Source organism: Bombina bombina, chromosome 6 (genome assembly GCF_027579735.1).
Source record: "Bombina bombina isolate aBomBom1 chromosome 6, aBomBom1.pri, whole genome shotgun sequence".
Lineage (NCBI taxonomy): Eukaryota > Metazoa > Chordata > Amphibia > Anura > Bombinatoridae > Bombina > Bombina bombina.
In genome coordinates, this window is record NC_069504.1 from 4,618,321 (window position 1) to 4,632,698 (window position 14,378).

General features: G+C 47.2%; 1 protein-coding gene across 1 annotated transcript in view; it reads left to right on the forward strand.

Annotated features, from left to right (window-relative positions):
- Window positions 1-1,192: 1,192 nt before the first annotated feature.
- LOC128662518 (guanylyl cyclase-activating protein 1-like) overlaps window positions 1,193-14,378 on the forward strand; it is a 200,693-nt gene continuing 187,507 nt past the window's right edge. The window contains exon 1 of the mRNA XM_053716298.1: window positions 1,193-1,390. Within this exon, the coding sequence (XP_053572273.1) occupies window positions 1,193-1,390 (198 nt within the window). The remainder of the gene's footprint in view (window positions 1,391-14,378) is intronic.

The following is a 14,378-nucleotide window of genomic DNA, read 5'->3' on the forward strand; positions in this document are numbered from 1 at the left end:
CCTAATGTATAACAGCTCTGCACATGGCACCCAGCCTGCCCCCTAATGTATAACAGCTCTGCACACAGCACACAGCACCCAGCCTGCCCCCTAATGTATAACAGCTCTGCACACAGCACCCAGTCTGCCCCTAATGTATAACAGCTCTGCACACAGCACCCAGCCTGCCCCCTAATGTATAACAGCTCAGCACACAGCCTGCCCCCTAATGTATAACAGCTCTGCACACGTTTCATATAATTTTATTTTCTGTTTATTTGTTTTTCCCTGGTAAAAAGTACTGATATCATTGTAACCTAAAGTGTAGATATCAGCACTTTGTGAGGCAGAACATTACCACAGATGCCTCTCCTTATCTGAGTTGTAAACAAGTTCCTCACTAGTAAGTTAGCAGCGTGCAACCGATCACTAATCCCACAAGTATCAGATTAACCTTGAAATATAAAGAGCTTCCTTAAGAGGCATTAGGGGATTACAGACCTGACGTTGCCATTTAAAAGGAGACTCAGGATGAGGAGGGGTCATATTGGGGGAACTGTGCTGAGGGGACTGCCTATAACGGAGAGACCCCAGAATACAGAGCCCCCTATCCCAGCCAATACCACTGTGTGCATCATTTACTGGATGACCAGTGAGAACTGATAAGTGCTTTATAAAACTGAGGCTACAGTCTTGTTAAGTGACAGCTAGAGTGGAGCCTCTCAGTCTTGTTAAGTGACAGCTAGAGTGCAGCCTCTCAGTCTTGTTAAGTGACAGCTAGAGTGGAGCCTCTCAGAAGTGACAGCTAGAGTGGAGACTCTCAGCCTTGTTAAGTGACAGCTAGAGTGGAGCCTCTCAGAAGTGACAGCTAGAGTGGAGCCTTTCAGCCTTGTTAAGTGACAGCTAGAGTGGAGCCTCTCAGCCTTGTTAAGTGACAGCTAGAGTGGAGCCTCTCAGCCTTGTTAAGTGACAGCTAGAGTGGAGCCTCTCAGTCTTGTTAAGTGACAGCTAGAGTGGAGCCTCTCAGCCTTGTTAAGTGACAGCTAGAGTGGAGCCTCTCAGAAGTGACAGCTAGAGTGGAGCCTCTCAGCCTTGTTAAGTGACAGCTAGAGTGGAGCCTCTCAGCCTTGTTAAGTGACAACTAGAGTGGAGCCTCTCAGCCTTGTTAAGTGACAGCTAGAGTGCGCCTAATCTGCGCAGGAGCCTCTCGGGCATGGGGTCTACAAGCAGTTCTACAGTGGATGACCTGCAGGCCGTGGAGATCCACCACTGGTACAAGAAGTTTATGACCGAATGTCCATCAGGGCAGCTCACCCTCCATGAGTTCAAGCAGTTCTTTGGCCTCCGAGGACTCAGTGAGGAAGCCAACAGCTACATAGAGCAAATGTTCCGCACGTTTGACATGAACAAGGTGAGGCACAGTATGCAGCTGTATGACACCTCTAGTACACACACACAGTATGCAGCTGTATGACACCTCTAGTACACACACACAGTATGCAGCTGTATGACACCTCTAGTACACACACACAGTATGCAGCTGTATGACACCTCTAGTACACACACAGTATGCAGCTGTATGACACCTCTAGTACACACACACAGTATGCAGCAGTATGACACCTCTAGTACACACACAGTATGCAGCTGTATGACACCTCTAGTAACACACAGTATGCAGCTGTATGACACCTCTAGTACACACACACAGTATGCAGCTGTATGACACCTCTAGTACACACACACAGTATGCAGCTGTATGACACCTCTAGTACACACACAGTATGCAGCTGTATGACACCTCTAGTACACACACACAGTATGCAGCTGTATGACACTCTAGTACACACACACAGTATGCAGCTGTATGACACCTCTAGTACACACACAGTATGCAGCTGTATGACACCTCTAGTACACACACACAGTATGCAGCTGTATGACACCTCTAGTACACACACAGTATGCAGCTGTATGACACCTCTAGTACACACACACAGTATGCAGCTGTATGACACCTCTAGTACACACACACAGTATGCAGCTGTATGACACCTCTAGTACACACACAGTATGCAGCTGTATGACACCTCTAGTACACACACAGTATGCAGCTGTATGACACCTCTAGTACACACACACAGTATGCAGCTGTATGACACCTCTAGTACACACACAGTATGCAGCTGTATGACACCTCTAGTACACACACACAGTATGCAGCTGTATGACACCTCTAGTACACACACACAGTATGCAGCTGTATGACACCTCTAGTACACACACACAGTATGCAGCTGTATGACACCTCTAGTACACACACCAGTATGCAGCTGTATGACACCTCTAGTACACACACACAGTATGCAGCTGTATGACACCTCTAGTACACACACACAGTATTCAGCTGTATGACACCTCTAGTACACACACAGTATGCAGCTGTATGACACCTCTAGTACACACACACAGTATGCAGCTGTATGACACCTCTAGTACACACACACAGTATGCAGCTGTATGACACCTCTAGTACACACACAGTATGCAGCTGTATGACACCTCTAGTACACACACACAGTATGCAGCTGTATGACACCTCTAGTACACACACACACAGTATGCAGCTGTATGACACCTCTAGTACACACACACAGTATGCAGCTGTATGACACCTCTAGTACACACACACAGTATGCAGCTGTATGACACCTCTAGTACACACACAGTATGCAGCTGTATGACACCTCTAGTACACACACACAGTATGCAGCTGTATGACACCTCTAGTACACACACACAGTATGCAGCTGTATGACACCTCTAGTACACACACAGTATGCAGCTGTATGACACCTCTAGTACACACACAGTATGCAGCTGTATGGACACCTCTAGTACACACACAGTATGCAGCTGTATGACACCTCTAGTACACACACACACAGTATGCAGCTGTATGACACCTCTAGTACACACACAGTATGCAGCTGTATGACACCTCTAGTACACACACACAGTATGCAGCTGTATGACACCTCTAGTACACACACACACAGTATGCAGCTGTATGACACCTCTAGTACACACACAGTATGCAGCTGTATGACACCTCTAGTACACACACACAGTATGCAGCTGTATGACACCTCTAGTACACACACACAGTATGCAGCTGTATGACACCTCTAGTACACACACACAGTATGCAGCTGTATGACACCTCTAGTACACACACACAGTATGCAGCTGTATGACACCTCTAGTACACACACAGTATGCAGCTGTATGACACCTCTAGTACACACACACAGTATGCAGCTGTATGACACCTCTAGTACACACACACAGTATGCAGCTGTATGACACCTCTAGTACACACACAGTATGCAGCTGTATGACACCTCTAGTACACACACAGTATGCAGCTGTATGACACCTCTAGTACACACACAGTATGCAGCTGTATGACACCTCTAGTACACACACACAGTATGCAGCTGTATGACACCTCTAGTACACACACAGTATGCAGCTGTATGACACCTCTAGTACACACACACACAGTATGCAGCTGTATGACACCTCTAGTACACACACACAGTATGCAGCTGTATGACACCTCTAGTACACACACAGTATGCAGCTGTATGACACCTCTAGTACACACACAGTATGCAGCTGTATGACCCCTCTAGTACACACACACAGTATGCAGCTGTATGACACCTCTAGTACACACACACAGTATGCAGCTGTATGACACCTCTAGTACACACACAGTATGCAGCTGTATGACACCTCTAGTACACACACACAGTATGCAGCTGTATGACACCTCTAGTACACACACACAGTATGCAGCTGTATGACACCTCTAGTACACACACAGTATGCAGCTGTATGACACCTCTAGTACACACACAGTATGCAGCTGTATGACACCTCTAGTACACACACAGTATGCAGCTGTATGACACCTCTAGTACACACACAGTATGCAGCTGTATGACACCTCTAGTACACACACACAGTATGCAGCTGTATGACACCTCTAGTACACACACAGTATGCAGCTGTATGACACCTCTAGTACACACACAGTATGCAGCTGTATGACACCTCTAGTACACACACACAGTATGCAGCTGTATGACACCTCTAGTACACACACACAGTATGCAGCTGTATGACACCTCTAGTACACACACACAGTATGCAGCTGTATGACACCTCTATTACACACACAGTATGCAGCTGTATGACACCTCTAGTACACACACACAGTATGCAGCTGTATGACACCTCTAGTACACACACAGTATGCAGCTGTATGACACCTCTAGTACACACACACAGTATGCAGCTGTATGACACCTCTAGTACACACACACAGTATGCAGCTGTATGACACCTCTAGTACACACACAGTATGCAGCTGTATGACACCTCTAGTACACACACACAGTATGCAGCTGTATGACACCTCTAGTACACACACACAGTATGCAGCTGTATGACACCTCTAGTACACACACACAGTATGCAGCTGTATGACACCTCTAGTACACACACACAGTATGCAGCTGTATGACACCTCTAGTACACACACAGTATGCAGCTGTATGACACCTCTAGTACACACACAGTATGCAGCTGTATGACACCTCTAGTACACACACAGTATGCAGCTGTATGACACCTCTAGTACACACACCAGTATGCAGCTGTATGACACCTCTAGTACACACACACAGTATGCAGCTGTATGACACATCTAGTACACACACAGTATGCAGCTGTATGACACCTCTAGTACACACACACAGTATGCAGCTGTATGACACCTCTAGTACACACACACAGTATGCAGCTGTATGACACCTCTAGTACACACACACAGTATGCAGCTGTATGACACCTCTAGTACACACACACAGTATGCAGCTGTATGACACCTCTAGTACACACACAGTATGCAGCTGTATGACACCTCTAGTACACACACACAGTATGCAGCTGTATGACACCTCTAGTACACACACACAGTATGCAGCTGTATGACACCTCTAGTACACACACAGTATGCAGCTGTATGACACCTCTAGTACACACACACAGTATGCAGCTGTATGACACCTCTAGTACACACACAGTATGCAGCTGTATGACACCTCTAGTACACACACACAGTATGCAGCTGTATGACACCTCTAGTACACACACACAGTATGCAGCTGTATGACACCTCTAGTACACACACAGTATGCAGCTGTATGACACCTCTAGTACACACACAGTATGCAGCTGTATGACACCTCTAGTACACACACACAGTATGCAGCTGTATGACACCTCTAGTACACACACAGTATGCAGCTGTATGACACCTCTAGTACACACACACAGTATGCAGCTGTATGACACCTCTAGTACACACACACAGTATGCAGCTGTATGACACCTCTAGTACACACACACAGTATGCAGCTGTATGACATCTCTAGTACACACACACAGTATGCAGCTGTATGACACCTCTAGTACACACACACAGTATGCAGCTGTATGACACCTCTAGTACACACACACAGTATGCAGCTGTATGACACCTCTAGTACACACACACAGTATGCAGCTGTATGACACCTCTAGTACACACACACAGTATGCAGCTGTATGACACCTCTAGTACACACACAGTATGCAGCTGTATCACACCTCTAGTACACACACACAGTATGCAGCTGTATGACACCTCTAGTACACACACACAGTATGCAGCTGTATGACACCTCTAGTACACACACACAGTATGCAGCTGTATGACACCTCTAGTACACACACACAGTATGCAGCTGTATGACACCTCTAGTACACACACACAGTATGCAGCTGTATGACACCTCTAGTACACACACACAGTATGCAGCTGTATGACACCTCTAGTACACACACACAGTATGCAGCTGTATGACACCTCTAGTACACACACACAGTATGCAGCTGTATGACACCTCTAGTACACACACACAGTATGCAGCTGTATGACACCTCTAGTACACACACACAGTATGCAGCTGTATGACACCTCTAGTACACACACAGTATGCAGCTGTATGACACCTCTAGTACACACACACAGTATGCAGCTGTATGACACCTCTAGTACACACACAGTATGCAGCTGTATGACACCTCTAGTACACACACACAGTATGCAGCTGTATGACACCTCTAGTACACACACAGTATGCAGCTGTATGACACCTCTAGTACACACACAGTATGCAGCTGTATGACACCTCTAGTACACACACAGTATGCAGCTGTATGACACCTCTAGTACACACACACAGTATGCAGCTGTATGACACCTCTAGTACACACACACAGTATGCAGCTGTATGACACCTCTAGTACACACACACAGTATGCAGCTGTATGACACCTCTAGTACACACACACAGTATGCAGCTGTATGACACCTCTAGTACACACACACAGTATGCAGCTGTATGACACCTCTAGTACACACACAGTATGCAGCTGTATGACACCTCTAGTACACACACCAGTATGCAGCTGTATGACACCTCTAGTACACACACACAGTATGCAGCTGTATGACACCTCTAGTACACACACAGTATGCAGCTGTATGACACCTCTAGTACACACACAGTATGCAGCTGTATGACACCTCTAGTACACACACAGTATGCAGCTGTATGACACCTCTAGTACACACACACAGTATGCAGCTGTATGACACCTCTAGTACACACACACAGTATGCAGCTGTATGACACCTCTAGTACACACACAGTATACAGCTGTATGACCCCTCTAGTACACACACACAGTATGCAGCTGTATGACACCTCTAGTACACACACACAGTATGCAGCTGTATGACCCCTCTAGTACACACACACAGTATGCAGCTGTATGACCCCTCTAGTACACACACACAGTATGCAGCTGTATGACACCTCTAGTACACACACACAGTATGCAGCTGTATGACCCCTCTAGTACACACACACACAGTATGCAGCTGTATGACACCTCTAGTACACACACACAGTATGCAGCTGTATGACACCTCTAGTACACACACAGTATGCAGCTGTATGACACCTCTAGTACACACACAGTATGCAGCTGTATGACACCTCTAGTACACACACAGTATGCAGCTGTATGACACCTCTAGTACACACACAGTATGCAGCTGTATGACACCTCTAGTACACACACAGTATGCAGCTGTATGACACCTCTAGTACACACACACAGTATGCAGCTGTATGACATCTCTAGTACACACACACAGTATGCAGCTGTATGACACCTCTAGTACACACACACAGTATGCAGCAGTATGACACCTCTAGTACACACACACAGTATGCAGCTGTATGACACCTCTAGTACACACACAGTATGCAGCTGTATGACACCTCTAATACACACACACAGTATGCAGCTGTATGACATCTCTAGTACACACACACAGTATGCAGCTGTATGACACCTCTAATACACACACACAGTATGCAGCTGTATGACACCTCTAGTACACACACACAGTATGCAGCTGTATGACACCTCTAGTACACACACACAGTATGCAGCTGTATGACACCTCTAGTACACACACAGTATGCAGCTGTATGACACCTCTAGTACACACACAGTATGCAGCTGTATGACACCTCTAGTACACACATAGTATGCAGCTGTATGACACCTCTAGTACACACACACAGTATGCAGCTGTATGACACCTCTAGTACACACACAATATGCAGCTGTATGACATCTCTAGTACACACACACAGTATACAGCTGTATGACACCTCTAGTACACACACACAGTATGCAGCTGTATGACACCTCTAGTACACACACAGTATGCAGCTGTATGACACCTCTAGTACACACACAGTATACAGCTGTATGACACCTCTAGTACACACACACAGTATGCAGCAGTATGACACCTCTAGTACACACACAGTATGCAGCTGTATGACACCTCTAGTACACACACAGTATGCAGCTGTATGACACCTCTAGTACACACACACAGTATGCAGCTGTATGACACCTCTAGTACACACACACTGTATGCAGCTGTATGACACCTCTAGTACACACACACAGTATGCAGCTGTATGACACCTCTAGTACACACACACAGTATGCAGCTGTATGACACCTCTAGTACACACACACAGTATGCAGCTGTATGACACCTCTAGTACACACACACAGTATGCAGCTGTATGACACCTCTAGTACACACACACAGTATGCAGCAGTATGACACCTCTAGTACACACACACAGTATGCAGCTGTATGACACCTCTAGTACACACACACTGTATGCAGCTGTATGACACCTCTAGTACACACACACAGTATGCAGCTGTATGACCCCTCTAGTACACACACACAGTATGCAGCTGTATGACACCTCTAGTACACACACACAGTATGCAGCTGTATGACACCTCTAGTACACACACAGTATGCAGCTGTATGACACCTCTAGTACACACACACAGTATGCAGCTGTATGACACCTCTAGTACACACACACAGTATGCAGCTGTATGACACCTCTAGTACACACACAGTATGCAGCTGTATGACACCTCTAGTACACACACACAGTATACAGCTGTATGACACCTCTAGTACACACACACAGTATGCAGCTGTATGACACCTCTAGTACACACACAGTATGCAGCTGTATGACACCTCTAGTACACACACACAGTATGCAGCTGTATGACACCTCTAGTACACACACACAGTATGCAGCTGTATGACACCTCTAGTACACACACACAGTATGCAGCTGTATGACACCTCTAGTACACACACACAGTATGCAGCTGTATGACCCCTCTAGTACACACACAGTATGCAGCTGTATGACACCTCTAGTACACACACACAGTATGCAGCGGTATGACACCTCTAGTACACACACAGTATGCAGCTGTATGACACCTCTAGTACACACACAGTATGCAGCAGTATGACACCTCTAGTACACACACAGTATGCAGCTGTATGACACCTCTAGTACACACACAGTATGCAGCTGTATGACACCTCTAGTACACACACACAGTATGCAGCTGTATGACACCTCTAGTACACACACACAGTATGCAGCTGTATGACACCTCTAGTACACACACAGTATGCAGCAGTATGACACCTCTAGTACACACACACAGTATGCAGCTGTATGACACCTCTAGTACACACACAGTATGCAGCGGTATGACACCTCTAGTACACACACACTGTATGCAGCTGTATGACACCTCTAGTACACACACAGTATGCAGCTGTATGACCCCTCTAGTACACACACACAGTATGCAGCTGTATGACACCTCTAGTACACACACAGTATGCAGCTGTATGACACCTCTAGTACACACACATAGTATGCAGCTGTATGACACCTCTAGTACACACACAGTATGCAGCTGTATGACACCTCTAGTACACACACACAGTATGCAGCTGTATGACACCTCTAGTACACACACAGTATGCAGCTGTATGACCCCTCTAGTACACACACACTGTATGCAGCTGTATGACACCTCTAGTACACACACAGTATGCAGCTGTATGACACCTCTAGTACACACACAGTATGCAGCTGTATGACACCTCTAGTACACACACACAGTATGCAGCTGTATGACACCTCTAGTACACACACACAGTATGCAGCTGTATGACACCTCTAGTACACACACACAGTATGCAGCTGTATGACACCTCTAGTACACACACAGTATGCAGCTGTATGACACCTCTAGTACACACACAGTATGCAGCTGTATGACACCTCTAGTACACACACAGTATGCAGCTGTATGACACCTCTAGTACACACACACAGTATGCAGCTGTATGACACCTCTAGTACACACACACAGTATGCAGCAGTATGACCCCTCTAGTACACACACAGTATGCAGCTTGTAACGGTACCAACCGGATACCAAGGGTTAACACCAGGGAACAATGTCCTACATAGGGAATCAGCAGTTCACAACCCAGCCAGTTGTCAGGTTTAAACAGAATGACTTTTATTAAGGCTCATATGCCCAGTATTTATGCAGGTCTGACCCCCCCCAGAAGGGGGGTTGAAAGAATGTTGTACATTAGATGGAGGGAACACGCCCTTTTACATGATACAATAGAATACCTTGCTCAAGCTGATAACAATTTAAACACAGACACACACTTGGCTTTCCTTATCATCTAGGGTCTGCTCTCTGAGGTTGATTAAACAATGGACTGTGTATCAATAACATTAATGACAGTGCACAATAGCTGAGGCTAACGCTGAACACAGTTAGCTCTTTCAGTGCTGACAGAAGGGTCTGTCACATCTACATAGCACAATATACAGCCTATAGACAACCTTTCTTATGTTATAGTCCAGAAGTGGCTAGGTTTGCCACAATGCTCCCCCAGAACCAAGCCGGCATACACAGTCTGATCCCAACGGATCGGCTTGGGGATGTCCGGGGCAACAACTTTCGGCTCAAGTAGGCTACAGGGTGTTCTCCGCCATCTGCTCCAACTTGGCTCAGTACTGCCCCCACCCCAAACATGGAAGCGTCTCTTCCCGGAGGGACTGGGCTTGGGTAGTCACAGGGTTAACATCAGCGGGATCCATGGGAGCATAGGCAGAAACAAGGGGGGCCAAGTCATTTCCAAGGAGAACATCAGCAGGTAAGTCCTTCTTGACCCCCACATTCACAAGTCTAGCGCCCACTCCCCAATCCAAATGTACCCTGGCAACAGGTAGGCGGAACACAGTGCCCCCTGCTACCCTCACAGCCACAGTGTCTCCAGTGTGCTGTTTCTCAGGCACCAAGTTCTCTTGAAGCAAGGTCATGGTAGCACCAGTATCCCGTAGACAACTGACCTCCTTCCCATTCACTTTAACCCGTTGCCGGTTATTCCGGTGGGCAGCTTGCACGGGGTCTGCTTCATGTAGGCTGCCCCAGCATTCTGGCGCCTCTACGTAGCGGGCCACAGGCTGAGGATTATGTGGGATTCCGCCAGCGGGTCTTCTCCAGGACTGTGCTTGATTCGCTGCGTTTAGGGGACACTCTGGTCTTTTGTGCCCTAGTTGCTTACATCCAAAGCACCGAATAGGTTGTGATTAGCCCCGCGAATTGAACCGGGCTCTCTGAGGGTAGTTCGTGGCCGGAGGCCGTGTGGTATAGCGGTGCGCCGGGGGTTGGTAACTGGCAGCTGCTGGGGTGACTGGGGGTCTGTACTCCACTCTAGCAGTGGGCAATCGGTATACTGCTCCCCCTGCCCCTCGTACTGCCACGGATCCGCCAGTGGGTGCTGTATCCGGCACCAAATGGGGAGCTATCAGGGTTAAAGTAGCTCCCGAATCCCGAAGTCCCTGGACCGACATCACCTCATGCAGAATTCCCAGGGGTTCCTCGGCTTGGGTGCTCAACACCTCATGAGCGGCTGGCTCCGTTTGGTAATGGTGAGCAGCCGCCCTTGGGGCCAGGTTCTGTCTGACCTGGTTCCAAGCTTGTCTGCTCCGATTTTGGGTGCACTCACGTGCCATATGTCCCCACTGCTTGCAGGTGTGGCATTGTATATTAGCCCGTCCGTTGTTAGGCTGTAGTCCATGGTGCCTCCTGGCATCAAAATGCTGGTCTGCTAATCTGGCTGCTTCGGTTAAGGTGAGGGGTTTTCAATCTCTCACCCATTCTTGGGCTTCTGGGGACAAGCCGTTAAAGAATTGCTCCAACAGCATCAGTTGTCGCAATTCTTCCATGGTGGTAGCTTGGCTGGCCTGTATCCACCCCTGAGATGCTTGATCCAGCTTGTGGGCCCACTCTGCATGGGAATCTCTTTCTGGCTTGCGCAGGCCTCTAAACTTGCGCCGGTATGCCTCTGAGGTAATGGCATATCTTTCCAAGATCGCTCTCTTCACTTTAGCGTAATCCTTGCTGTCCTCCCTGGGTACAGCGCGATACGCTTCCGCTGCCCTACCGGCTAGCTTGCCTGCTAGCACCGGCACCCATACGGACTGCTCCAAATCATGTAACTCGCACAGTCTCTCAAAATCCTGTAAATACCCATCAATCTCATCCTTCTCCTCACAAAACATTTTAAATGCATGGTATGGGATTTTGGGTCTTACTGGGTTGCTGAGTGCGTCCAAAATGGATTCTGCTCGGGAGGATGCATTCCGCGGACTGTGTGCCATCACGTACTCCTGCACATCTGCCATTACCACGGATAGCATATCCCGTGGTACAGGTTGGGGTAAAAATTCCAGCCTGGTCCTCATTTCCCTCTGGTATAGGGTCTCCTCCATGGCTGCTGGAGGCGTAGCGCTGCGAGCTCTGTCTCCCTCCATCAGCTCAGCAATTAATATAGCCTTGGGTTTGCTGCTGCCTATCTTTCCCCTGGCTTCTAGCAGTTCCTTTTACGTTTGTCTCTTTAGCTTAGAATAATCCATCTCCATTCACTTCGGTCCCTGGTACTCCTTCCATCTTAGTCAGTATTGTAGTAATCCCCCTCTTCCTGAGGTTACTGGCTTGTGTAGTTGCTCTTCTGGGCGATAAGGTTCATTCCGTCGCTTGCCACCAATTGTAACGGTACCAACCGGATACCAAGGGTTAACACCAGGGAACAATGTCCTACATAGGGAATCAGCAGTTCACAACCCAGCCAGTTGTCAGGTTTAAACAGAATGACTTTTATTAAGGCTCATATGCCCAGTATTTATGCAGGTCTGACCCCCCCCCAGAAGGGGGGTTGAAAGAATGTTGTACATTAGATGGAGGGAACACGCCCTTTTACATGATACAATAGAATACCTTGCTCAAGCTGATAACAATTTAAACACAGACACACACTTGTCTTTCCTTATCATCTAGGGTCTGCTCTCTGAGGTTGATTAAACAATGGACTGTGTATCAATAACATTAATGACAGTGCACAATAGCTGAGGCTAACGCTGAACACAGTTAGCTCTTTCAGTGCTGACAGAAGGGTCTGTCACATCTACATAGCACAATATACAGCCTATAGACAACCTTTCTTACGTTATAGTCCAGAAGTGGCTAGGTTTGCCACACAGCTGTATGACACCTCTAGTACACACACACAGTATGCAGCTGTATGACACCTCTAGTACACACACACAGTATGCAGCTGTATGACACCTCTAGTACACACACAGTATGCAGCTGTATGACACCTCTAGTACACACACAGTATGCAGCTGTATGACACCTCTAGTACACACACAGTATGCAGCTGTATGACACCTCTAGTACACACACACTGTATGCAGCTGTATGACACCTCTAGTACACACACACAGTATGCAGCTGTATGACACCTCTAGTACACACACACTGTATGCAGCTGTATGACACCTCTAGTACACACACACAGTATGCAGCTGTATGACACCTCTAGTACACACACACAGTATGCAGCTGTATGACCCCTCTAGTACACACACAGTATGCAGCTGTATGACACCTCTAGTACACACACACAGTATGCAGCTGTATGACACCTCTAGTACACACACACAGTATGCAGCTGTATGACACCTCTAGTACACACACACACACACAGTATGCAGCTGTATGACACCTCTAGTACACACACACAGTATGCAGCTGTATGACACCTCTAGTACACACACACACAGTATGCAGCTGTATGACACCTCTAGTACACACACAGTATGCAGCTGTATGACACCTCTAGTACACACACAGTATGCAGCTGTATGACACCTCTAGTACACACACACAGTATGCAGCTGTATGACACCTCTAGTACACACACAGTATGCAGCTGTATGACACCTCTAGTACACACACAGTATGCAGCTGTATGACACCTCTAGTACACACACAGTATGCAGCTGTATGACACCTCTAGTACACACACAGTATGCAGCTGTATGACACCTCTAGTACACACACAGTATGCAGCTGTATGACACCTCTAGTACACACACACAGTATGCAGCTGTATGACACCTCTAGTACACACACACAGTATGCAGCTGTATGACACCTCTAGTACACACACAGTATGCAGCTGTATGACACCTCTAGTACACACACAGTATGCAGCTGTATGACACCTCTAGTACACACACACAGTATGCAGCTGTATGACACCTCTAGTACACACACAGTATGCAGCTGTATGACACCTCTAGTACACACACACAGTATGCAGCTGTATGACACCTCTAGTACACACACACAGTATGCAGCTGTATGACACCTCTAGTACACACACAGTATGCAGCTGTATGACACCTCTAGTACAC